The following is a 26,279-nucleotide window of genomic DNA, read 5'->3' as shown; positions in this document are numbered from 1 at the left end:
AAATGGGATGATTAGATACTGTTGTCAAAGTGCTATTTTTACTGTCAAGACTGTAATAGGTTGCATTTTGTAATTTGGTTCACCGACAAGCAGAAAAAAATAGTGTGCATATTAAATGTATCTAGCTGACACTAACATCCGCATAAAATGTTAATTAAAAATGTCGTTAAATAATTTTAAAGTAATTTTAAAAGTAAATGTGTCAAAATTATGTGTTTCTTTTATGATATCTGTTGCATACAAAGAAAGACTTATGAAAATAAAGAGTATCTAGCTAAGATATGACAATTAAACTGCAAGAAAAAAATGCACAGAATAAGTGCCGGAAAAACAAAGATTGTATCTACCGTTTCGTTGTTTTCGTGTATGTCATGGTCACGCCACTTTTATTTTTAGCTCATTCTTGTAAACAAAATTTATCTGGAGCATGCAAAGGTGAGAAATATGTTCTAACAACGTTTCAAAAAGATTGCATAAAAATTCCTTGTCTACTTACATTCATCCCTGAACAGTGAGGACCATGGTAACTAAGAAACTTTTTCAACTTTTTTAGCGCACGCGTACAATATGGAGGAAAAAGCGTTGAACAATATTTTCGTTATGGGATATACTGAATTTTTTTCTACTTTTATTATTCTCCTTAAAAATAGAATTTTTTTTTGGTTCTGAAACCTGTAATATTTTTGAAACCTAACACTTTTATGAATTGAACAAAATTTACACTAGTGCTAGTCATGCAAAACAACTCCACATTTGTCAACTTAATCTTTGTGGGTCACGGTGTCTCTTTAATGTGTACTTGTTGAAGCTGTAATATCAGTAATAGAATAAACTAAAGTTTTCTCTTTATATGTAGAAAAGGGTTTTTTTGTACATGTTTTGCATGGAATTTGAAAAAGATTAAAATATTACTTGTACACTTAAAACAAATGAAAACACTTCTTTACATTTAATTTCTTTTAATTGAATTTCAAAGGCAACTTATTTGTTGATACTGATTATATAAGATTAAAAACTGCGTATTTAAAACACTTATGATAAATTTAAGGTCTAAAAAATATTTAGTTGGAATTGGGTACACCCTAGATACTTAGGAAATTTTCTGCTTTTCTTCAAGAAAAGACTGGCAAAAGTATGGAAACGTTAAATATTTATCACGTAACAAACCATTTCTATTGCTAATACACTTTTCATGATATGTTACACGTGCAATATGACAATTTTGAAAGTATCCTGATTGAGTAACACATGAAATATTTTGATTTTTTATGATGAATAATTATAGCATATTCAAAAATTTAAACACATTTTGTGAAATAATACCTCAGAGCTGTAATTTTAGGTGACATCTGTTAGTTTATCAGTTTTCCAATTAATAATTGTCTGAGTCAGATTTTCGAAATCAAGGTCGCGAAGTAGATCCGAAATGTATAAATTGAAAATACAGCAGCACATTGAAGTGCATTCGGCATTTAAGTTAAAGTATGGCGTTCAAAAATAAGTCGGTTATTATGTTCTTTTTCGTCATACTTTTGGTCAACAACCCTGGACTTCTCCCAGTGGTAGGTAAGGATACCCTGCTATCATTTTTTGAAAATTATATTGATTTATTTTAGAAATGATACACGCAATATTAAATTATAAAAACCCTTTTATTATGCAGTATAATTAAATACATGGAGGAATGAGCATAAGTATACGCTGCCGACCGGTCTCACCCGCCGTGTGCACATCTTCATGATCGGGAAATAACGAAAAAAAACCGTTAATTCAGCGTATAAATAATGGATTTACAATTAGAATGACTTTGCATTTCACTCAATGATAAATTGTATTTGATGACAGTATCATTGTATCGACTATAAAATTTACAAAATGATGACTTTAAACGAGACTGCTGTTATTCTGGTTTCATAAACTTGTTTTAGAGAATAGTGTACGATCTTTTTTATAAAAGACGACAATTGCTGGGATCAGCTTTTCACGTTAATTTTAATTAAATATACCCAATACAAACTGATTTTTCTGCTTTATGGACGACAAAATCACTAATTTTTTTCGATATGACATTAAAACTCTACCTTTATATATTTTATACTCTGTCAGCGAGAAAGACTTAAATATCCGTACGCATTGTCATAAAACAGAGACGATAGAAAGGAGGCGACAAAGACAAAAAAAAACTCACCATTACAATAAGATTTGACTACCTATGTCATCATCTCACGTGAATTAACCCATTCAATATTCACAAATTGAATTTTATGACACTTTGTTTTTCTTCGCCTTAATCATTAGTAATTGTAATTTACGGATGCATTTTGTTAAGGATGACGGTCTTGAATTTATTATTTCCAGATCAAGGGATAAAACATAATTATCTCAAAAGCCTTATACTTTGGAACTTTTTAATATTTCTATAGGTATTTTAAAGTACGTTTGAAATTTATTCATTTTAGCATTTTCGTAATTAAGCTGCAATGGTGATTGATAAGACCATTAATAGTGCACAACTTCCCATATGCATCTTTCTTTCACTCAATCTTCGCCTTCGATATCAAATCAGTAATTCACAGAAATCCGAAATTGAAATATGAATATTGTGGTATTTGAGTTTTAACACTCAATATCGCTTAAGATATACTTTCAATGTTGTTAATTGTATTCTAAGTATCTTCATAAACCAGGTCGAATATATTATGCAAAAAATTATTATTTTCTTATAGATCAAGCCATAACTCGTTTTAAATACAAATATTATAAGCCAAAATGTAGGAGATGTAAAAAAACATACGAGTTTCAAAATGAGTAAAAGAATGAAGGTTACAGCTGTAGGTAAAATGAGGAATAAATGTATTGTCTCATTAAAATCAACACTTCTATTTCACTTAGTGGTAAAAAGCATCTAGTTGAGAAAACCGAAATTCATTAGACTTAAACAAGATGCAGAGTTGACGCATCCAAATGATAACTGAGTTTGGAGGATATAGGTTTCTGATATTTCTGAAAGTGATATATGCCTGTCTAGAGGTAGAATAATCTTTATAAATTACCTGATTTTTTTACTTTATTATTGAAATATCTTCAACCATTTTAAAAAGGAGAATACTAAAATGAGAATCCTCCGAGATAAGGATGACATCGTCATCCAGTATGGTTTTGAATGGACAATTTTAAAATGAAAACATTTGCGAAATTCTTATTTAATCTATAATTGTTGTTTGGGAAGTTACCATTAAATCAAACAATCGATTTAAATATATTTTTACTTTAGGGGGAGATTCTCGATGCTGGAATCTGAATGGTAGATGTCAATATAAATCGGAACCTTGTGCAAAATATAAACCGGGATTATGTGGTGGCCCAACCAATAGACAATGTTGTGTTATCGGTAAGCGAGATAATGCAAAAAATTTAAATAAACTAGAAATGCATTATTGCAACAGCAATAATTTCAAATGATTGCATGTGTTTCTGTATGGAATAAGCATTTTCAAAGAAAAATGCATTAAATTTACAATAAAATATCGTGATATTGAATTATAGTAAATTGGTTAATAAAAATTTTGAAAAGATAAGTGCCACAATAAATAACAAAGGCATTTGAAAAAAAATACAATATGCCTCTGCCATAACTTTTGAAGTCATTTTAAAGATCATCAAGAAATACTGAAACTATAACCTAGACATATATTAAATATTTGTTCAAAGGAGCTGATGTACAATGCTGGAGAAAAGGTGGTTGGTGCCGAAATTATTCCCGTTCCTCTAAATGTAGATTTCTAAAAGGTCTATGTGGAGGGGGTCGGTCACGCCAATGTTGTGTACCTAAGTAATCTTGGAAATAAAATTATAAACAACTTGAGTTTTCTTTTTTATTTATTGAAAAATATATATATACAATTTATAGGAATATTAGATATTGCTTTCTTCTTGAGGTTATTTTGAGTGCTTTTTGTTCTGTTAAAATATGAAGTGAGCAAATTAATAATAGCAATTATAAAAGGTTGTTGTACAATGTAATTGCGGTCTTGATGACATTACATGTGTCAATTGCATTGATATTGTAATACAGCAGTTTATGCATACCTGTGATATATATAATCTTAGAGATGATAAAATGTTTGTTAAGTTTTATTTAGTATGCCGAAAATATAATACAATTTCATCAAAATTCTGATCAAATTTTAACAGGTTTGGACGAGTTCCAAATATGGATGTCAAGAGAGCCAACTAAAAGTCGGTATGAATATACTTCAAACACACATGAATATTTTTTTCTGCATAATCAGCGAGAAAACAGCATCCCCCCGCCCTCCAGACCCCTAAAAACATTTTCCAAAGGATAATTAAACAGAGAACGGGTGCTATTATTTCTTCCTTCAAAAAGTTTTTTGGACAAGAAATCCGTTTAAAAAGTAACAATTTTGGTAAAATAAAGTATTTTCCAATTTTTATCGCGAGCAAACTTGACATTTTCATATGGTAAAACACAAACATTTATTAATTAATGGATGTAACAAATTAAAAAAGTTACCTGCAACGTAAGGAACAACTCCTTATTTCGCGACTCTAGAGCAGACGCTCAAACCACTGGGCAGCGAGAACGTCTCAGCCTTTAAGAAGTAAGGAATGCATTTGCTGTCAGGATTACTTACCCGACTATAGATATTGATTTTTACGGTCTAATACAAAGGACCGCTCGCCCCATACCATGTCCAGCAGATGCAGTTGAACTTGCAACGCAAGGTTCAACTCCTTACATCATGACATATGTAAATTGGATTAGATTTTGCTTTTAAGATGTTTAATTTGATTAAATGATTGATTAATTGATTGTAAGTTGATTTATATCCCATTCGAGAATTTTTTATTCATGAAACGTCGCGATGTACGGGTAAAAGGCTTCAAATAACCATGCTCGGCACTAAGGGTAAGTGAGCAATGTTTGGTCTTCATCTTACCAACACTTTCTGTGACACGGGGCATCGGTATTCAAAGTCCCATTTGAAGGAGCCACCAATGTTTTCAATGCATTAAAAAACAGCAATTGATATTGTACATTTGTAAGTATATTTAAAATTCATGCAGGGGTATTTAAAAAAAATTATGAAAAGGTGGAGTAATGTATTAGTATTTTAAAACCATCAATCAATTCAATTAAGATTGAAAATGATATTTCACTTTCTTTAGATATTTCTAAAAAACTGTTTGGTGCATGATTGTTCACTTTTTATTTTAATTGCCTTTTAGATAAAGAATAAACATTTATACATATATTTTTAAAACTAAGCGTGTCGATCAAATGGCGCAGTTGTTGGAGGGTATGCTCTAAAGTCGTAAAGTAAGAAGTCGATTCTTATTTTGTTTACTTGCTAAAAATATTCATAGAACATGTAACTGGGTACATGTAACTATAAATACATTAGGCCATACCCATTCTTTATCGACTCTCGCGCTATAACCTCGATACACGTATATTCACGCTTCAGAATGAAATTTCAGGAAAAGGATTTATTGTCTGTTTAAATACCGATTTATGCATGTTTAGTTTACTGCAGTACATGTGTAAATAAATATCATAATCTTGTATGTTAATTGATTTAAGGTTATAGCGAGTAGCACTCTTAAATTGGTCTTTCTCGTTATCACTTTAGAATAAAATAAATCTATATTCGGACGTACGAAGTGAGAGAGAATATACGAAAGCCCAGAAGGCTCATTCGAGATTCGAGATTCGAAATACGAGATTCGAAATTCGAGATTCGAAATTCGAGTTTCGAGATTCAAGATCCAAAATAACCAATCAAAAGGCGGTTTGAGATTCAATTACTCCCCTTTATTATTTTTTACTATCAAGAAATCGTTGAGTATTTTAATACCGAGGAGGTCATTTGATTAAATTGCGACGCAAGAAAAAGTGTCGTATATTATCAAAACGAAATTTAAAGAAATATTAGATTTTGGTCACCAAGATATGCTTAATTAATTTATAATAGCTTCTTAAATGTCATAAGAGATTTATATAAGGAAAATATATATTTCGTGTTATCTACTTTGGATACAGGGTTGTTGACATAATAGTAAACTTAAAATAGATTAACAGTACATACATCCCCCCTTTTTTCCAAGCATAATTTTTTTTACTTTTGAAAATGTTCATCGAAAGGTCAGTTGCCAAGCCCCCCGCGCCCCCCCCCTCTACGTTTTGGTACAGTGGTGCAGTATAGTCAAAAAGTTTAAGTAATAGTGTATTAAAAGAAATTAGGAACTAAATGAAGTTCGACTCCCCCCCGCCCCCTTTCACGCCCCGAAATAAGATTTTCGGGTTTGGACAAATTTTTTCTGTCAGTTTTTATTTTCTGGCTTGAAATAATATTTTTGTCTGCCCTACCCCCGCCCTCCCCCACCCCAATTTCAAAATCGATGCTTCGTCTCCATAATAATTAGTACTGCTGGTTTCAAGGTGGATAGTGTTTGTGTTGGTATTAGAAAGTGGCCAGTGACCAAGTTTATGAAACCAATAGACAGCCCCTTAAATACGGTTGGCTGGGAATAATAAATAAAAAAAAATCATTGTTAATCCCCCTATCCCCACCCAAACCTCGAAAAATAGGGGTTATCATGGTAATTGGAAGTTATTTTTGAATGGACATAAGTATAAAGTTACTGTTTTCTATAGTATATATTATATCGGAAAAATATTACGGGAATGGCCAAGTGGGAAGGGGGGAGGGGGGGGGGGGGCAAATGTGTGGTTATCAACATTCATTGTCAACCTTGCGATGCATAGATACAATAAATATAAATTCGATAATTATTTAAAAGGAAACCGCTCGGGTCTCGCCCGACCTGGTCAAAGACTCAAATATACTAGTAAAACCATAATGCTCATGTCATTGGGGGGGGGGGGGCGGCACAGCCATACATTTTCAGTTTTCAACTACCAAAAATTTCTTGACAACCAAAAACAAAGCAAAAAAAGTCATCAGATGTTTTTATTGAGGGGGCACAAGCATAGTAGTTATGATTTCTATAGTATTTTATATATCGGCAAAATTATAAAATTATTGGGGGGGGGGGGGCACAATGTAAAGAAATGTACCCTCATTAGTGTTTCATATAAATAATAATTTTCTCCCTCATCAATGTTCTTATTAAAAAAAATGTGGACTTACGAATTCCGCAATTCAACGATAAGACCATATAATATTCTATATACGTATCTATTGTTTTGTTTAATGAGGAAAAATAAGAATTTATATATATTTTCTAAAATGTAACCTAAAATTCCTTTTTATTTTGTTTTAATACATGTATCTTTTCTTTCTTGCATTATCATTTAAGCAAATGACCCATTTGATATGAATATATTCAACGATTTCTTGATAGTAAAACATATTAAAGGGGAGTAATCAAAATTGAACCTGTCTTTTGATTGGTTAATTTGGATCTTGAATCTCGAAACTCGAATTTCGAATCTCGAATTTCGAATCTCGTATTTCGAATCTCGAATGAGCCTTCTGGGCTTTCGTAAGAATATAAACCGAGGTGAAAAATGTTATAGCGGTGTTTTATTTCTTCAAGAAATCTCACTAATTTTTTCAGGTCATTTTATTAACCATGCAATGGAATATCAAAACCGTCGGCCATTTTCGTTATATATCTTTAAATAATGGAAACATGCCGATTTGATTAAATCTGCAAGTTTCCATCAATGTAGAAAAATAAAAAAAATATAGTGATTGCTCATGATGATTAATTTACATATTATTGAAGTCAAAACTTACAAAAATTAAATGATATACAATGTTACTGTAATTGCACTTTTATATTACGAGACAGCTGTAGAATATCCGGTTTTTCTGTCAGTATTTTATCCATCAAGGTCGTTGAAATATATGCTTACTAAATGAATATATATCAGAACAGCGTTATTGTGTTATTTTAATTCAACTTATTGGTTCTAATATGATATTTAAGAAAAAGCCTTTTGCGATATTCTATCTGGTTATTCTTTTGGTCAACAACTCTCGTTTTCTTTTAGTAGAAGGTAAGTTTAATCTTATCCCACTTGCAAAGGAATTTTTTGATAAACCTTTTATTTCGTAAAGTATTTTCATTATTCATTATCAAATATTTTCTGAAAAGTTTATCATCTTAAAAAGAAAAAAAATATTCAAAGAATAAATGGATCTTTATTTTGATATTTCACTTGAAAGAGACGTTAATGATAATCTAACAACCAAGCTATATGATAAATGTGATGACTCTAACTTTTCTATCGTCATCTTCCCTTTCTTATGCAGCAATATACATTCATAACCTGCATACGGAGTTTTCATATCTCAGTTGATTCGATACGCAAGAGTATTCTCAACGTACATTGTATGAACAATTTCGAAAACGAGGTAAATTATTGAAAAGCAAGTTGATTGAACAAGAATATTAATTAGCAGTGTCGTTTAAAGTCATCAATTCGTAAGTTCTGTGGTCGATACACTGACATTGTCAGCAAATATAATTTATCAATGAATTAAATGCTGACTGGCGTTTTTCAAGTCTTATTGTTCGTCCATTATTTATACACTGAATTGACAACGGATTTTCCGTTATTTCCTGATCATGACAAGGAGCACACGGCGGGTGTGACGGGTCAGCAGGGGATGCTCACTCCTCCATGGCACCTGATCCCAACTCTGATGTTTCGGATGTCCGTGTTTGCTCTGCTCCTTTGTTGTATTGTTTTATGGACTTTGAGATTGAATATTGTTCGTTATCTCCATATCCTTCATGAAACATATGGCGATAAAGAATACGAATGCATCTATTTTAATCAAACTCTTGTTACACACATAGTTATTTAAACCTCGTTTTTCAAGTTTTCCAAATGTCCTACTGAATTCTAAAAGAATAATTTCACAATCTCACTTTAAATATTTATTTCCAACTGCGCCAACGCTTTACCACTAAAAACAAATATAATATAAAAAGTTATTTTAACTTTGTATAAAAGAGTAACTATAAAACTATTTTTAACCTCTCCAGCGGTTTTTAGGAAGATTTGTTAAAATTACAGCCAAATCCCTACTAATTTTTAATTATTTCCCTTTGGAAATATTAAAATTTCATGTAGTACATGGTTCATTATATAAAATAATATGTTTCAAAACTAAAAATACAGTGCTTAGAATCAAATTTGATTAAAAGCTCCTAAATAGTTACATTTGTACGACTACGAAGAAAGTATAGACATAACAGAAGACATAAGCAGAATGATGAAAGGGAGATGAACATACATGTACCAATATAAATATTGACACCGAACAGATTTTGAACAGATAAGTATAATGTATTTGTTTGCTCTGGAGAACTTTAAATTAACATGTTATTGTCGAGAGTAAGTCCCTCTGACTCCAATGCACTGTATTTCTTTTATGGAAGTTACTCAGTTGCAATTACATGTAATTCTCGCAAATGTTTTCCACTTTTGGTATATTCATACCGTTATCCCACTAAGACAAAATGTAACACGGCTATTTGAAAGAAACAAATTGAACTTAAAATAAACTTGAAAGGAAAAAAAAACAACAGAAAAATTGATCAACGTAAGGACTATTTTGTGGAGGGAGTAGTTAAGAATCAAATTTCTTTCAATTCATTTTTATCAAACCTTATCAAACCATACTACATACACTTCTTCGACTACACAGCGAACTGTGACTGTTGAAAGTACAAAGTGTGTTTGTGTGTGGAGGGGGTGGGGGGTTGAACCTACGCACCAATGCCCATACATGTACTATACCTTTGCAAAGAAGGGGACCCCCTGACCTAGGTTTCGACGCCTATAAAATATACAGTTTCATTTTTAAACTTTTTAAAGTAGGTATCTTCGATTTTAACGTTCACAAATTTGCAACAGTTATGCCTGTATGCGATTTACTATTTTAGATCACGTAGCTTGCTCCATAGCGTTGTATCAAATAGTAAACTTTTTTTCGACTCATATTTCTTACCATGCGAGTTATTTTGTGTAACAAAAACAGTCCATGTTTTAGAAATGCCAAAAATCTCGACATTAGGAATCTTAATTCGAATCCTATGCCCCGAGAGCGTCGTTTATTCAATGAAGATAAAGCATGGATGCCTCTTATTTTACCATATCTAAAATAATTCCTAGAATTACATTTTAGAGATTTTATAATTAAATTATTGATTAGATATTCATTTATAGTACGTTGGCAATCTTTCATATCCAATTACTTTACAACGGAAACATCTATTCCGCAGTTTGCTTTCACTAGGCAACAGAAAAAAACAATATTTTAAGGCATCTCCCTTCTTTGACTTAAACAATCAATTAATGACAAAACTTACTTCTTGAGCACCCCTCGCAATATAACAGAAAATTTTTCAATGCAACGAAAGCGGATATATGTCATAAACGATCGATAAATCGCAGGGTCTTCCCGTTTCATGAATAAGATTTTAGTAAAAAGAATGCTCCGAGAAAGCAAGGTATCTCAGCTCATGGCAATTAATTAAATTATTCTCTGTTTAAGTATCAACTGAACCAATCCACAAAGTTTACGCATATCTCTATTATTGAACTTTGCTGGGTGTATTTTAGAGTGCCATAATGAGACAAATCATGAGTTGCTTTCACGATATCTGTATTATGCATTTAAAGCGAAAAATATATTTGAATACTATGAGTATAGCAAAGATATGACAACTAAACTACACCTTAAAGCAAGAAAAGACTGCACAATATAAGTGCCTTAAAAATAAAGGTGGAATCTTTCGTTTCGTTGTATTCGCCCATGTCAAGTTCACGCACATTCATTTTTTGCCCATACTTGTAAACAACATTGTTAAAACAGCGTGGAAAGGCAAGAAATACGTTCTTACAACTTTTTAAATAGATTCTATCAAAATTCTTGGTCTACTTACATTCATTCTTAGGTACTTCAGATCATGGTAACCATGGTAAATTATTCAACATTTCTGCGCAGGCGCACAATAGAGAGGAAGAAGTAAAGCAATAGTTTCGTGTTATGGCGTAGTGAAATTATTTTTAATTTTATTTTTTTATCCAAATAAAATAGTTTTTAGGTTCTGAAACCTGTAATTTTCTGAATCCTTTTACTTCCAGGAATTGAACAAAAGTTACAAAGATCATGCAAAAATTCTACGTTTGTCAATTTCCCCCTTTTTGCGTCACGGTGTCTCTTCAAATGGTACTTTATGCCAACAAAATACTGTCTATAAAGAATGAAAATGGCTTGTATGCACATATTTACTTTATTCTTATACTTTTTTTACATAAGGAGACGATTCGCAGTGCTGGTCCCTGAATGGTAGATGTCAATATAGCGGTACATCAGAAAAATGTTTCCTATTTAAACCAGGATTATGTGCTGGGCCTGCTAATAGACAATGTTGTGTTTTGGGTAAGCCATCAAACATTATACAATTATAATTTTTTTGAGTGTAGAAAACATTGTAATAAACCCCAAAAGCATAGTTTTAAAATTTTTATCAAATGTGAATTTGACAATCGGAGTCACATCACTTTGCTTTAAAATGCATTTATTTCACCATAGAAAGGATCAATTATAACTGATATAAGCTCAATATCAATCATTATATTAAACAACAAATAATTTAATGATATATACAGAATGAACTGCCTCCCCGAAAAAGATTTAGAAGTTGAACAACAAGACCACCCATTAAAAAAATATCGCAACTGTTTTAGTGTTTTTGCAATTCTTTGCTCTTCTTAGACCTTGGCTATTTTTTACAAGGGCCTCTTGTTGTAAATCTGTTCGCGTTAAAGCAATGGATTCAGGTTTCACTATCGGTTTGAAGTTCAAACACACCTAGATAGCAACAGTTTTTGATTTTTTTAAAATAATTGTTTAGATATTCTTAGACGCAGTCGTTTTCACTCATTTTTCAAAACATAGGGTGAACTTTGAGTACTAAGCTATTTTACTGTTAAATGTTTCTTTTAAAAAAACATTGTAAACTACCCGAAAATATTGCCTATCAATTTTGCTATGTGTATCAAAGACAATCATCATTGATGATATTTGTTGACTTTCGGCAAACAGTACATTGGTTGTTGTAAGTCTATGTCGCTCGCCAAGGACGGTACCCATTTTTGATACCAGTTATATCAATCTTGTTTATTGGGATCCACCTGCTCATATGTTTATAAAACAAACATTTGTTGCTGTAAAGTTCAGATAATTCAGCAAATATTTCTTTGGGATACCTAACAGCAGCTTTCATGAAGGTTTAATTTACTCTATTTAATGCTGTTTCTTTACCATTCATTTATTATGTAGTGTCTCGAATAGCCCTTGTTTTCAAGTTTCTCACAATGAAACAATATGGTGAAAAGTGGTCACATAAATTGTAATCAATTCATTGAAGATTCAATCATAAGTAAAAGTCAAGCCTAATGACATATGATTTCCATATTGCATATATGATAGAGGGGACATTATTAATTGAACAGACCTCATATGAGTGCCATATTAAAATTATGTTTTCTAAACACGTGATAATTGTATCAATTATAATTAAAATACATTTAAATGTTATTTGTTAAGAGGAGCTGATCTTCAATGCTCGATGAGACGTGGAACCTGCCAAAATAATTCGAACTATAATTGCTTTGGGAATTATTTGCCAGGCCTATGTGGCGGAGAACCATGGCGACAATGTTGTGTACCTTATACCTTCATAAAATAAAATCCAAATAATTTTTTCGTTGTATACATTGGAGATTGATTGATTGCAATTGATTCCATATTAATTAACGTCCCTCTGGGGGAATTTTATACAGAGACGCCACCATTTACCGGTGGAGAGCTGCAAATTTTGTCCTATACTCGGAACTTAGGGCCATTGAGCAGGTAGAAAGATCTTTTTCGTACAGCACCTACTGCGACACGGGACCTCCGTTTATACGTCTTCACGTCCCTAAGAGGATTCAATACCTCGACGTAAGGAATATCTCCTTACTTTGCGACTCTAAAGCAGACGCTATAACCACTGTGACACGCGGGCGACTAAGCATGGACAAAAAATAGAGTTGCAGCTCATATTGCTTTAATTATCTCGTATATACCAGTACATCAAATAATCCAGGACATCCTTTTCATCTGATCATCTTTGATAATATCTAGCTGTTTTCCAAGGTTGAAATGAGTTGATAAATTTAAATTATAGAAGGCCATATTTTTATTCAAAAGGGTAGCAGCTGATACATGAGATATACATACATACATGTACGCACACACACCCACCCACCCACACACCCTCACCCACACACACCCTCACACACACACACATAGCTTTAAAACTCAAAATAACTTTCAGTAGGCATTCAGATATTCCTTATACAAATGCAGCACCCCTTGTCCCGACTAAAACTCAGTCTACAAGACGTGTTCTTTGTTTCAAATTTTCTACCATAGCCTTTTTATATGCAAACATATTTTGTCTTTGTGGTTTTCATCATATTTCGTTAAGCCTGACTCGACCACGAGAACAGTAAAATCTGTTTCCTCTAAATCTATCTGATAGGTATTTTTTTCTGTATTCATATTTTTAAACATTGTATGTTGTCGTCTGTCTTATAACACACCTGGCCGTGCCGACAAATTGAATACCCTGCTTTTGCACGGCCAGATGTTTTATAGGGCCGATGACATTAAAAAATAAGAATTGAATACCTAATATACATTCTCTAATATTTCTTCCTTATTGTTTATTTCGTCATTTTTTATTATGAATTTAGCGCCTTTCAGAATTGTTGTGCTTTATATACGTACATGTAAGAGCCGTTTGTGACGTTGGAAAGGTAAATAACCCAAATGAACATTGAAAGGGGAAGAAAACTGACAAATATATTTTAAACGCACTGTTGTAAATTTATATTAATTTAACAGGGAAGTTGTATGATTAAATTAGGTCAAATTGATATACAATTTTGTTTTCTCAAGCATGTAATATAGTTCGGTGACAAGGTTTTGTCTGTTGAAGACATTTGAAAGCCGTGGATTTATAATGAATTTCAAACAAAAAATAACACTGGATGTAAATACAGGTATTATTATTTTAAAGTAAAATAAATTATTTCTAAAAAAGTCAACTAGATTTTGAAAAGAGGACTTTAATGCACAAGTGAATTGATTTCATATGTCTTATTCAAAACAACAAAATGTACCCCTTTCATATGGATGATTAAATTAAGCATCCTTTTAAACGTTTTATATCAATTTAGAAATGCCTGTAGATATTTAACAAAACACAAATTTTAAAGATATTGAAGAAAAAAAATTAATGAATTATTTAAATGTACCAGAAAAGTTTAATACGGTACAAACTTTAAAATGAATTAATTGAAGAAACACAATGCAGTTTATAACTGACAATCGAAAGACCATTTTTCTCAATATCACAGGTATTTACATTTTTTGGTTGTTTTTCTTAAGTACTACGTGCAATATTTCTGAGAACAACCGGAAATGTATGTACTGCCCCAGTGCAATCTAATTACCGGATCAAAACTCATGAGATAGGTACACGAACTTAATGTTTGTCATAAATTATCTTGCCGAAAAATAATTAAATGTACTTTTCAACTCCCATCCTACTCTATCAATGAAACAAAACAACTCAAATAATCTGTCTTATCAAGAAAGTGAATCTTTAATAATTAGCGTCTAAATACTATAAATAAGTGGCAATAACTAACATCTACAATTGAGGACATTAAGAGATTCAACATGAAGCTTCAATCTGCTTTCCTACTAATTCTTGGGCTCCATCTTCATGCATGCAGTGGCGAAAGAAGAAATGGGACATTACAAAGAAAAGGTAAAATCTAAAGTTGCTTCAGAATTCACTTGGTTCATCATGCTCTGTCTTCGTGAATAATACTTCGTTTTCTGTATTGGTATGACCTAACAAAAGAAAATGCTTAATCTAAGACTATCATTTATAATTCTATTTTTCTCCTGTGCATGTAATCACAAAGAGTCACTCCTTGTTTACAGCTATCAATGTCACAATCAATTTTTTATCACTTCATCACAAATTTTATTCTCTCTCTCTCTTTCTCTTCGGTCTCCTTTGGTCTTAACTTCACACGTCTGGCACTCTAATATGAATATTTTGTTACATTGTACCAGATTCAAATGTTTTTACCGATTATTGATCGTGTGTTTTAAAATGTGCCAATCCTATAGATCTTTTATTATAACAAACATTCAATTTATAAAATCATTCATATTTTGTTTCAGATTCAAATCAACGACGATTTCTCAAATCTTCTTTCAATAATTTTTGGAATAGTTGGGAAGGACTTGAGCTTCCGGAGTTTTGGAGTCCAAATTTGATAGAAAATTGGGTAATTATTTGCATTTTGTGAGAGAATTATTTTTGTTTCAGAAGTGTATTGGTCCAAATAATTGAGTGTTCAAACTTGTATATCGTCTTATTGACACATACATTTTTGAAAATATTTAATAAAAAATGTAAATTTTTAATGATTTAAAAGAAATTGATTTTCAAAAATTGTCCAATTATAATTTTACATCTTTTTATTAAATATTTTCAGAGAATTTGTAATTAATTTTTAATTCTGAATAGTAGAATGACTTTTAAGTTTCTCATCTAACATTGTTTTTAATATTTATTAACTCTTGAAAAACTCTAATTGAAAGTATTTCAATTTCTTTTACAGAATGGTTTTGACCAAGATTCACCAATAGCTGAGCTATTACAGACAATGATAGTTTACGATGACCTCGGCCGACCACACTCAGTAAGTACATGTATATATAAAAATACAGTGCATCAAAAGTTTACCATTCCTTCGCAACAAAGTTAAAGGGTGTATAGTAACACAATTATGTGCTGGTGGGACGGAGATAGTTTTTCCTCGTGTGGTTAATAGAATAGATTTAAAAGTGATTTGCCTCAAGAAATTTATGTTGAATAGTGGATTGATTTATAGATATGCTCTTGCTAAATACGAATCATCAGGATATGTAAATTCGAAAAATGTTGTATGGTCTTTTTCAATATCTTAAACGATGAAATAATACCATGTTCATATAATGTATATTATACCTCTTGCTTCAGCCAAAGGGAGTGGATCCACGTTTAAAGGCCGCGGCCCGAGCTGCAAAGTACGATCGGCACCATTATCCTGAGAATGTGAGTTTCAGGAGTTCCTTAAAAAATTTAAGAAATGACATTTTCCTAACTATAAACATGAAAGATGATATTAAAAAAATCACTTTGATTCATTAGAAAAATAATTTTTTTTCTTATTTTGATAGGCCAAAAGATCCATCAGAATCAATGGAACGAGGGTAATTTTTCTTAGTTCTTAATTTGCTGTACTTCTTCATACTCGCGAAAATAATAGTGATCCTATGATTTAAGCAGATAACGTATCCAATAAAAATTCTACAAAATACGTGACATTTAAATATTAAAGATGTTAATATCACTCTTCTTAGCATACAAGTACTAGTAGTCTTTTCCTCAATTTTTTAGACGTCTACCTTGTTCTTTCGATATCATTCCTTCCCGTTTCAGACAAAAAGAAACTTTATGACGAATGCTAATTTGTGGGAAAACAACATCATTCCATACGAAATCCAGCCAGGATGTAAGTGTCAATAACTTTGTTATCTCCCCTCAATGGAGTTTGAGGGGATTTAGCAACGCGTTTGTGAATGAGTGTGCGTTTGTGAGTGTAATAGTCTGTTCTGTAACAAAATTAGCACTATCGGGTCCCATGTGAAATGCTAGCTGCCTTCATTTATAAATATAGAGTATCTTATTTATAGCGAAGCGATGTTCCGCTTTGTGTTATCCTTGTAAGACTGTATAATTAGCGTTTCAACATAAAATAATTCTCATTGCAGTCTTCTGCGTACTTAAATATGTACAATTCTATTTAATGAGTGTATAATTATAATTTTACATGTGTGTTTTGTTTGTAGTTAGTCCAAGGATGCAAAATGCAATCCAATCAGCAATTCAGGCATTTTCAGATATGACATGTATTAGATGGATACCACGGAATCAGGCGCCATCTCTACCGCACGATCAATATGTCCGCTTCCAGCTCGACAGGTGAAAAATCTATTTTGCTTGATTTTTTTTTTATCTAAAACCGATATATTTGTTGAAAGATATTTTGTTTTCAAAATGTTTCAAATAAACTGTTATGTGAAATTCATTTCTGTTCGGCATTAGCTTTAATAATTAATCATATAACTTGGGCAATTATTACTCAACAAAATTACATTTCTTTGTTTTTAGCACTGGAATTTGTGCGGCATTTATTGGTCGAACCCTAATTTTTAGCAATGGACAACCACAACCAATTAAACTTGCTGACCCGACTTGTGCAACTGTAAATACATTTTTTTCTATATGTATCGCAGGACACTCATTTTTGTGCAAAATCATATGAAAGGCAGCATTGTATAATATAAAAAAAAATCTAAGCAGAAGATTTCATGCCCACTGCTCCAAGTTGCACATTGAGAAAGAAGTAAGGTTTAAAGGAAATATAGCTTGTACGTTTCCAATATTTCATTCAACATTTTATATCTTTCTTCAATTAGGTTGCAATTGTAATCCACGAAATGATGCATACCATCGGACAAACCCATGAGCAGCAGAGAACAGATCGAGATAGATATATTGAAGTGTATCGAGACAAAATACAATCGAATTCTTACTTTGCGAACTTTGCACAGAAAAGTTCGTACGATCGGACACCTTACGACGCCGAGTCAATCCTACAGTACAGCCTTACTGTAAGAAAACATTAAGAGTGCATTGATTTACTTATTTTTTAAAGGATAAGATAAGAAACATGTAAGTCCCCTTATTAGCCCCTGATTTGTGGTGTTTCCAGCTGAGATACGATACTTCATCATTGCTATCTGTTGTAAAATAATTATTGAAATTTGGGGTATACGATGGTCACAGCAAGGTTACAAATTATGTCAGTTTCCAAATTTTCAAAATTTTTCATTTTAAATGCAAATTTTTCTCAATTGTAAAGCATATTTTTTTCAGACTGCACAGAGCACAAGCTTGCCTATAGATCAATTTATGCATTTCATGCACTATAGTCCATGCTTCATGTGTTTAAAAATCTCAGATAAGCAAGCTCGTGCTCTATGTTTCCAAAAGTGAAAAGTACCTAACAATTTAGAATAGTCCTTTCAAATTAAAGAAATTAGGTAAAATATTAATCTCTGGCGCCGTTTGAGGCCTTCTTGTAGTCTTCAAAACAAAATTATTGATGGTCTTAAAACAAGCAAAAATGAAAATCCCCACCTGCAAATTATAAAAATTTATCTGTGTTTTGATTTTTGCATCAAATAAGGGGTAAGATTCGGCTATTAACATACCCTGTCCTTTCTTTGTTACCCGTCAGATGATAGATCATAAGTAAAGGATGACGAAGGTATATAGCATAATTAAGGCAGTATTTGTTTTGCAATTTTGTAAATAAGCATGACCGAATCCTTGGTAATACCCATCATTTGAAGATAGAGTTCTGGATTTTCATATTTGTTTTCATTTCTAGTTTTCAAAATTATTATCAACATTCTTGTTTTTGCACATTTTTCTTTTAAAAACTAAATAATGAAATTTGAAAAAAAAAATGATAATTTTAAAATTCTTCTTTCCTCTTGATTAAAATTGGAATAAAAATGATTAGATTGAATGCTGATAAATAAAATTAATTAATAAGATTTTATCATGCATCATATGAAGATAACGAGCAGTATACTCAAGATCAAAAGGCTATAAATCAATCCAAAATAGCAGCAGAACAAACAAGGGCCTTATTACTTCAGACAGGTATCAATGCTTATGGCATTACAATTTTAATTTGTATTAAAGGAGCATTTAAAAAAATATATATGTCACAAAGATTTCAGTTGCAAGGAATAAATTTAATTGTTTCCAAGTTTTTAGTATAACCTGAATTGAATCAAATTAGCTTGGTTTTATTAATCGATTGTTTATGTCCCATTCGAAAACCCTTCCTCTTTACAGAGACGAGTTTACGCTTTGACAACAAAAAGCCTAAAACCAGAAATCAAAACTTAACAGAACAAGTTGATTCAAACAATGATTTTCAAGAATAAGTCTTTTTATTATCATGAATTCTGACAGTCAGCAGCAGTCAATCAAGGAGAAAGAACCATGAGACTCAAAGACGAAAGACTCGAGGCACTAGTAGGCTCTTCTCAGACATTTACACATAGTGACGTCAAGGAAATCAATCTTGCGTATAAATGTGCAGGTAAACCTTTTCAATCTATATCTTTATAGAGAGATTTTATATGAACACTGTAACATTTGTACTCAAACAACTAAAGTTAAAGCTTCCATAAGAAATTATTTTTTTTTTAAATAATGCAACGTAAACATTTTAAAATGTGGTATTGAGTATGGAATTATAATTTTCTTGTGTAAGATCACTGCCAAAACCCACCTAACTGTAGAAATGGAGGATTCGTTGGTTCACAGTGTGATTGTGTATGTCCGAATGGTTTAACTGGAGCGACATGCGAACAAGTTATATCAGATTCCGGTTTGTATAAAAAAAAGAATCGTAATTTTTTTAAATTCAGACGAATATGGTTCGAATTTTCCTTAGCAAAACACGTACATTGCCATTCTTTCTACAATATTGAAGGGTTCTGATCGCATCTGCAACACTTTCCATGCCACTGAATAAAATTTATCGAAACACATATAATGATATGGGATATGAGAAGTATCATTAAGTGATCATGGTGCTCGAGGTACCTCTAATTGTTTTTTAGATTACAATTTAGTTTAAGTTGTAACACAGTATTTGATTGGATAAAAAACTTATCAAAATTATACTACCTGGGTTGCCTAAGTCACAATGACAAGTTAACATCAAAACCTATGAATACACTTGATATTAAGTTCAAAATATGAACAATTTAAAGACGTTTTAAGGGAGAAAGTGTCTTGTTTTCTATACTTTAATTATGAAGGGTGCATTAAGTAGCAATTCAAGTTATATTACTAAAACCTTGGTTATAGTAGTTTGAACTTTTTTATAAACCTCTTCGCCCGGATAATTAAACTGCCAAAACCCAGGTTATACAGTATAAGTTGGGTTGCTAGTTAATTCATTCCTCAAATGTTCATTTAAATCATTATTATCGAAAAATTGGCATTGGTTGTTTTAATCAATGTTCTATTTTTTGTCGTCCAATGAACCAGGCTGTGGAGGTGTTTTTAATTTACAAACTGGACAGCAGGAAATAATAGAATCCCCAAACTACCCGAATGCCTACTCTACAGATACAGTTTGCCTGTGGCTTATAAGGGTGAGAAGTTTAATTTTTACTCTATATCCCAAGTGAGGAAAGAATGAGAACGCTTAATGTTTGCTACATGTACAGCCTTTTCATCAATATATCTTTATTTAGGGTCCGTCTGATTCCAATATTAGGTTGACGCTCCAAGAATTAGACCTAGCGAGAAATACACAACAGTCTAAATGCTTGCACTGGTTAGAAGTTCGATATAATATGCCTGGACAAACTGGCATCAGGTGACGTCACATACCTTTAAATCCATTTTAGATCTTACGTTTATTATTTCGTTGATCAAATATACTACATATTTTATATGTACAACAAAGTAAAGAATTTGAGCATTGATTTCAACAAATATCTTTTCAAATAGATGGATTTTTGGAAGTTTTAAATCGCCTTTTTTCAAATTTTTATAGTTCATTTGTTTGGTAAAAATACATTATTTACAGTATTTTTTCCGCATTTGTGCTTTATTATGAAAAGCAGTTGATTTGACCTTGAAACACTTGACAGGCTTTGCAACACACAACAACAACAGCAGCAGATTATAACAACCAATGACGGTGAAAGAAATATCTTGATTCTAAAATTTGACAGCAGACTTTCCAGAAATGTTCAACCAAACCAAAATCAAAGGTTCAAGCTTATTGTTGAAACCGTAGGAGGTAAAAAAAAACAATATATTTACAAATATGCAACGTTTCTATAAGAAAACGAAATGTTCTTTGTCTTTCGTGATAAAATATAAAGGTTTTGTAATATTTCTGTACAGGCTCAACAAGTAATCCATGTGATCCAAACCCCTGTCTCAATTCCGGAGTGTGTTCAGTTTTTGGCACATCCTTTCAGTGCAAATGCTCTCAAGGATGGAGTGGGACTGTTTGTAATATTGCTTCTGAGTCCTGTCAATCTAATCCATGTTTAAACGGTGGCGCATGTAGCATGGTGGGAAACAGTTTCTCTTGTACATGTCAAAAGGGATGGACTGGACCAAATTGTGAAAGTGAGTAGATGTTTGAGGAATAACTAACTATTCTGCAGTCACATTTCTAAATCTTAAAATGTAAATTTTATCATTTGTACAGCTCCAGAAAGTCAGGTAACAACAGTACCATTTACGACCACAACTTCACAGAATTCATTATCAAGATTATGTGATTTCGAAGATTCCACCTGTTGGATGCAAAGTGGAAATTTAATGATAGGAAAGGTAAATATTGTGGTATAAAAATGATGAATATTCTGAATTGATATTCGACTTTTACAATTGAATTCAGAAATTTTCCTTATAAAAAAGAACAAAATTTCAATGGATAGGATACATTAGTTTTAAAAATATATTTTATTTAGCATTGTCATCAAAACAACATATGTGTACAGTGGTATAGTGTTTGGTGCTTTATCTATTGTTTCAGATACCACAGCTGACAGAAGGCTATTCAGGAACCTCAAGCTATGCATATTCAAACAATGGGGAATATTTCTATCTTGCAACACCTAACGGGTTTTTGCAAGGTAATGAAAAATTAAAGTTTTTGTCATTAAGGACTGTTTTTGCTGAAAATAGAGGACAATAAGATATGATGACGGGAAAGAATGGTAAATGTAAAACTTTCATCATCTTACAGATAAAGTCTATTGTCTGACATTTGGATACTATATCTCCTCTGGATTCCTGGAGGTGTTCATTGCAACTACTGTAAACAACAAACAGAATCTATTTTATACCTCATCACCTACTCAGTATTGGTCAGGCAGGTGGCAAAATATTCAAGGCATAGCCGGATACACTCTGGTAAGCTTAAGAGAAATTGAAAATTTTAACCACATTATTTAACTATATAAACGTTTGATTCAAAGACTGTTATCTTATTTTTTCGTCGCCCGCCTGGCGCAATGGTTAGAGCATCTGGTTTACAGTCGCAAGTTAAGGAGATGATCCTTACGTCGCGGGTTCGAATCGCACTGTGGGTTGTGGAAAATGTGAAGTTCTTCACCAGCAACTGGTGATGTCTCTGCATGAGTGAAAAATTCTCGAAAGGGACATTAAACATCATCCAATTAATCAATCAATCTTATGTTTCTTTTTAAAAGTTGGACATGCACATATTTTACAGGTGTTACAGGGGAGAACATCTTATCCTGGTGCAGCCATTGCGATGGATGAGGTGAAACTTGAAGAAGGAGCTTGTTCTTTCTAACAACATGAAAGTTTAGCTGTGAACAATGCATTGTTTATCAAAATTATATATTTTCTGAAATCACGTGAAAATAAAAATAGATGTTATTTCATTTATATAGTACTATTATATTTTTGTTACTTTTAATTGGAATTCAATGTGATTCCAGTTTTCTGTGATAACAAAGTGCAAGTTGAAATGTAAAAAACTGGAGATAAGCTCGGAAATCTTACAAGGTGAAGAAGTTTAGGACTAGGAAAACTGAGACCACTTATAATCAACAGATAAAAAACCAATTATCAATAAATTTCCACATTTGAACATAAGACACAAGGGATATTCCATTGATAAGTAAAAAAGATAAGTATAAAAGATAGAATACATAATTACTAGGGCTTCACCGTGCATAATTATCTCCTATATCTGCTAGACCCTAGTCGAACTTAACGCATAAAGGAAGAAGACAAATAATTTGTTTTCACATTTCCATTTAATGGTTAATTGGTAGTTGCATTAAAATACATTGTATTATTTAAGACAATATTTAAATATATGTCTTCTCCATAGAGCCACTGCTCTAGAATTATGTTAACACTGTAAGTCAAACATAACATCGTACCATCGTACATCGTAAATAAATTGCTTAAAATTTCAAAATGTTCAAGGAACTCGAAAGTATTTTACTATTCTGAAGTTTCTTTTTTTATAATCGGTAATTCGATCAGGGAAACTGACAAAAAATTACGGCAAATTTACTTTCAAAAATGTTAAGTAGTTCGACTGTATCGAACAGCATATTTTCTGTTTTTCAGAAATCATTACACAAACAAACATATTGATAATTAATTTTTAATTAAACTATGAACATATCATAGAGGTATCATGAAAAAAGAAGAAATTATCTCACATAAGATTATATCAATATATCAATATATATATATATATATATATATATATATATATATATATATATATATATATATATATATATATATATATATATATATATATATATAAGATTCAAAACAATTTAAGATAAAGGATTCTGGATCATGAAAATCCCTTTGAGTTGAAAGATCCCCATTTTCCAAATTTCTTAACAATTATATATATTTTTAAGCGACGAAATAAAAGAATCGACCAATATTTTAATGTTATTGATCAATCCTACAATATCTCAATATTTTTTTCTAACTGATAAATGATATCGGCGATGCAGTTCAATACAAAAAGGTTAGAAATTTTAGATTCTAAATTCAATATATTTTTTTAAATAAATATATATAAAAATAAATATAAAAAGACACTACTTAATATATAACGTAGTTCATGTTTTTATCGCTATAAATTGAATTCATCAGAAGTTTTCGTATTCTGATGACTGCGCCATTTTACCAAAGTCTTGATATTTGCTGCTGTCATCTTCATCTGGTTTTCCAGAAATGGTATAGAGGTCCAATCCGCCTTCCTTAGTCTTACAATCACAATCTTCTCTGATCTTTTTGCTTTATATATTCACTTGATTTTTCCTCTATGATATATAAAATGCATCTTTTGTGACACGAGGTATATAGTTATTCATTTTTAAAACTTAAGTGTTTATTGTTAGGTATGGAACTTTTCTCTCGGCAACGATATATTAAAAAATTGATATAAATGGCATTTGAATTGTTCTTCTATTTACAACAGATGTATGCTTTAAATGATTAGAAGATTCACACAAAGTCTGAATCAATATTTACAGGTAATAACATTTTGTATAGACTCACGCAAACTTCTGAATCTTAACTTACATGTACTGGCATTAGATTTTTTATACATAGAAACGTTATAATCTTAATTTAAATTCATAGAAACACTTTCTTGAATGATATATATCATAGTTATTACAGACCAACCTTATGATAGAAAGGTAGACCAATATCCCCATGAATATTGCTATACAGAGGCAAAGGACGACAAGAACACCATTGAACTGTGACAGGTAATCCACGTCATCTGTTTTGTCGGCGACTGCGCATAAAAGACACTTTTCGTTAACAATTCTGCTAGATGTAGTATAAGGCATGAGTAATTTAAAACTCAAGGTGGAAGGATTTTTGCTGACCTTTATAAATAAATTAAAAGAATATTGACCTTGCAAACATTTTCGTCCTTGCCATCCACCAATACATCTTTCTACTACGTTGTTAGATATTTTGCTTTTCATATCCAGTATCCTCAAAAAACATTATAACAGTATGTCATTCTGGTCTCTCAGAATTAATCTTTTTGCACAATTATTCATGTTTGTCATTCTATTGCTATCTGGTGATATTGAAACAAACCCAGGTCCATCTGCACCAAACTCTCTTGATATCTTGCACCTTAATATCAGAAGCATCAGGAATAAGATTGATTCTCTACTGTATCTAGTTCAAGATTTTGATATACTATGTTTTAGTGAGACTCATTTAGACACACATGTTACAAATGAAAGTTTGTTTATAGAAGGTTTTAAGTGTATTTTCAGAAAAGATCGTAATTCTTATGGTGGTGGTGTAATGACTTATGTTTCAAATTTAATTAAGGCTAGTCGAAGAGAAGATTTAGAACCCGTGGATAGAAATACCACAAGTAAAGGGAAAACTACTTATATGTTGTATTTATCGTCCACCACACACTTATTGTGCCCTTTGGCAAAAATTACCTTGGTCATTTGAAAAGGCTTGTGATACATCTAACAATATTGTTGTACTTGGTGATCTTAACGTTGATTTTTTAAAAGTTTACAACTCACATGAGATTCATACAATTATGAATAGCTGTAGGTTAACAAATATCATACACGAACCTACAAGAATTACTTGCGATACAGAAACCCTTATAGATCCTATCATTATTAGTGATAATATACATGTACATGATTCTGGAACATTACAAATTAGTAATACAGTTAGTGATCATAAAGCAACTTATATATATATTCACCAGAATACAAATGTAAATGTGGCATATAAACGTAAAATTTGGAACTATAAACAAGCAGATTTAGAACTCCTTAATGATTCAATTGTAAAATGCGACTGGAATAGCCTTATTGATGATACAGAAAACATTAATATTGCAACAACAAACTTCACAGAAAAATTTAACTCTATTATTCATCAATGCATACCTGAAAAAACTGTAACTATAAGGCCAAATGATAAACCATGGATGGACTCTCTTCTAAAGAAATTTTTGCGTATTCGCAATAGACTAAGAAAAATAGCACAAAAACAAAAAGAGAATCTGATAAGGAAAACTTTCTCAAAGCAAGGAATAAGTTTAACAATATGAAAAAATATGCTATTAAAAACTATTATGACAATATAGATTCTCATCTTAAGGATGCTAGTCTGAACAATCAAAAACTATACTGGAAGTTACTGAAAGATACTTTTCACATTAAACCAACAAATGAAATTCCACCTATTCAGTTTACAGACAACAACGGCACTGAAAGTTTTGCATTTTCAGACATAGATAAAATAGAACTATTAAACAAATATTTCACATCATTTACAGAGTTAGATGTCAGTAATCAAGAGCTCCCAAATATAGTGTCAAGATATACGGATAATGTTCCACACATTGAAATACAAGAGCAAGAAATCATTGATATAATTTCTATTATTCCTGTCAATAA

General features: G+C 31.6%; 2 protein-coding genes and 2 long non-coding RNA genes across 4 annotated transcripts in view; all 4 read left to right on the top strand.

Moving 5' to 3' along the window:
• The first annotated feature begins 1,441 nt into the window (after nucleotides 1-1,441).
• LOC134264734 (uncharacterized) lies at nucleotides 1,442-3,865 on the top strand. Its single transcript, XR_009991604.1, has 3 exons — nucleotides 1,442-1,566; nucleotides 3,275-3,391; nucleotides 3,712-3,865. It is a non-coding gene; the product is annotated as an uncharacterized LOC134264734 (long non-coding RNA).
• Nucleotides 3,866-7,957: 4,092 nt separating this feature from the next.
• LOC134264733 (uncharacterized) overlaps nucleotides 7,958-26,279 on the top strand; it is a 36,428-nt gene continuing 18,106 nt past the window's right edge. Inside the window, exons 1-2 of the mRNA XM_062746993.1 lie at nucleotides 7,958-8,053; nucleotides 11,331-11,453. Coding sequence (XP_062602977.1) covers nucleotides 7,972-8,053; nucleotides 11,331-11,453 — 205 coding nt within the window. The 5' untranslated portion in view covers nucleotides 7,958-7,971. The remainder of the gene's footprint in view (nucleotides 8,054-11,330; nucleotides 11,454-26,279) is intronic.
• On the top strand, nucleotides 17,686-21,657 carry LOC134264724 (zinc metalloproteinase nas-36-like). The gene is made up of 8 exons (XM_062746985.1): nucleotides 17,686-17,864; nucleotides 19,243-19,372; nucleotides 19,547-19,663; nucleotides 20,332-20,438; nucleotides 20,541-20,665; nucleotides 20,943-21,094; nucleotides 21,202-21,432; nucleotides 21,515-21,657. Exons 1-8 carry the CDS (start codon nucleotides 17,691-17,693, stop codon nucleotides 21,655-21,657), a joined length of 1,179 nt encoding a protein of 392 aa, XP_062602969.1. The 5' UTR covers nucleotides 17,686-17,690.
• On the top strand, nucleotides 21,776-22,582 carry LOC134264717 (uncharacterized). The gene is made up of 3 exons (XR_009991599.1): nucleotides 21,776-21,944; nucleotides 22,058-22,224; nucleotides 22,547-22,582. It is a non-coding gene; the product is annotated as an uncharacterized LOC134264717 (long non-coding RNA).

The sequence above is a fragment of the Saccostrea cucullata genome, unplaced genomic scaffold (assembly GCF_032062105.1).
Source record: "Saccostrea cucullata isolate Sc308-1 unplaced genomic scaffold, CSIRO_AGI_Scuc_v1 ctg3161, whole genome shotgun sequence".
NCBI classification, from domain to species: domain Eukaryota; kingdom Metazoa; phylum Mollusca; class Bivalvia; order Ostreida; family Ostreidae; genus Saccostrea; species Saccostrea cuccullata.
This window is presented reverse-complemented; position numbering and strand designations above follow the sequence as displayed.

Bases quoted from the DNA above. Each gene is read 5' to 3' on its own strand.
- LOC134264724 (XM_062746985.1), top strand. From the start codon at position 17,691: ATGATGCATACCATCGGACAAACCCATGAGCAGCAGAGAACAGATCGA. The intron at 19,664-20,331 runs GTTTGTATAAAA...CCAATGAACCAG, and splicing joins ACAAGTTATATCAGATTCCG to GCTGTGGAGGTGTTTTTAAT. The intron at 20,439-20,540 runs GTGAGAAGTTTA...ATCTTTATTTAG, and splicing joins TTTGCCTGTGGCTTATAAGG to GGTCCGTCTGATTCCAATAT.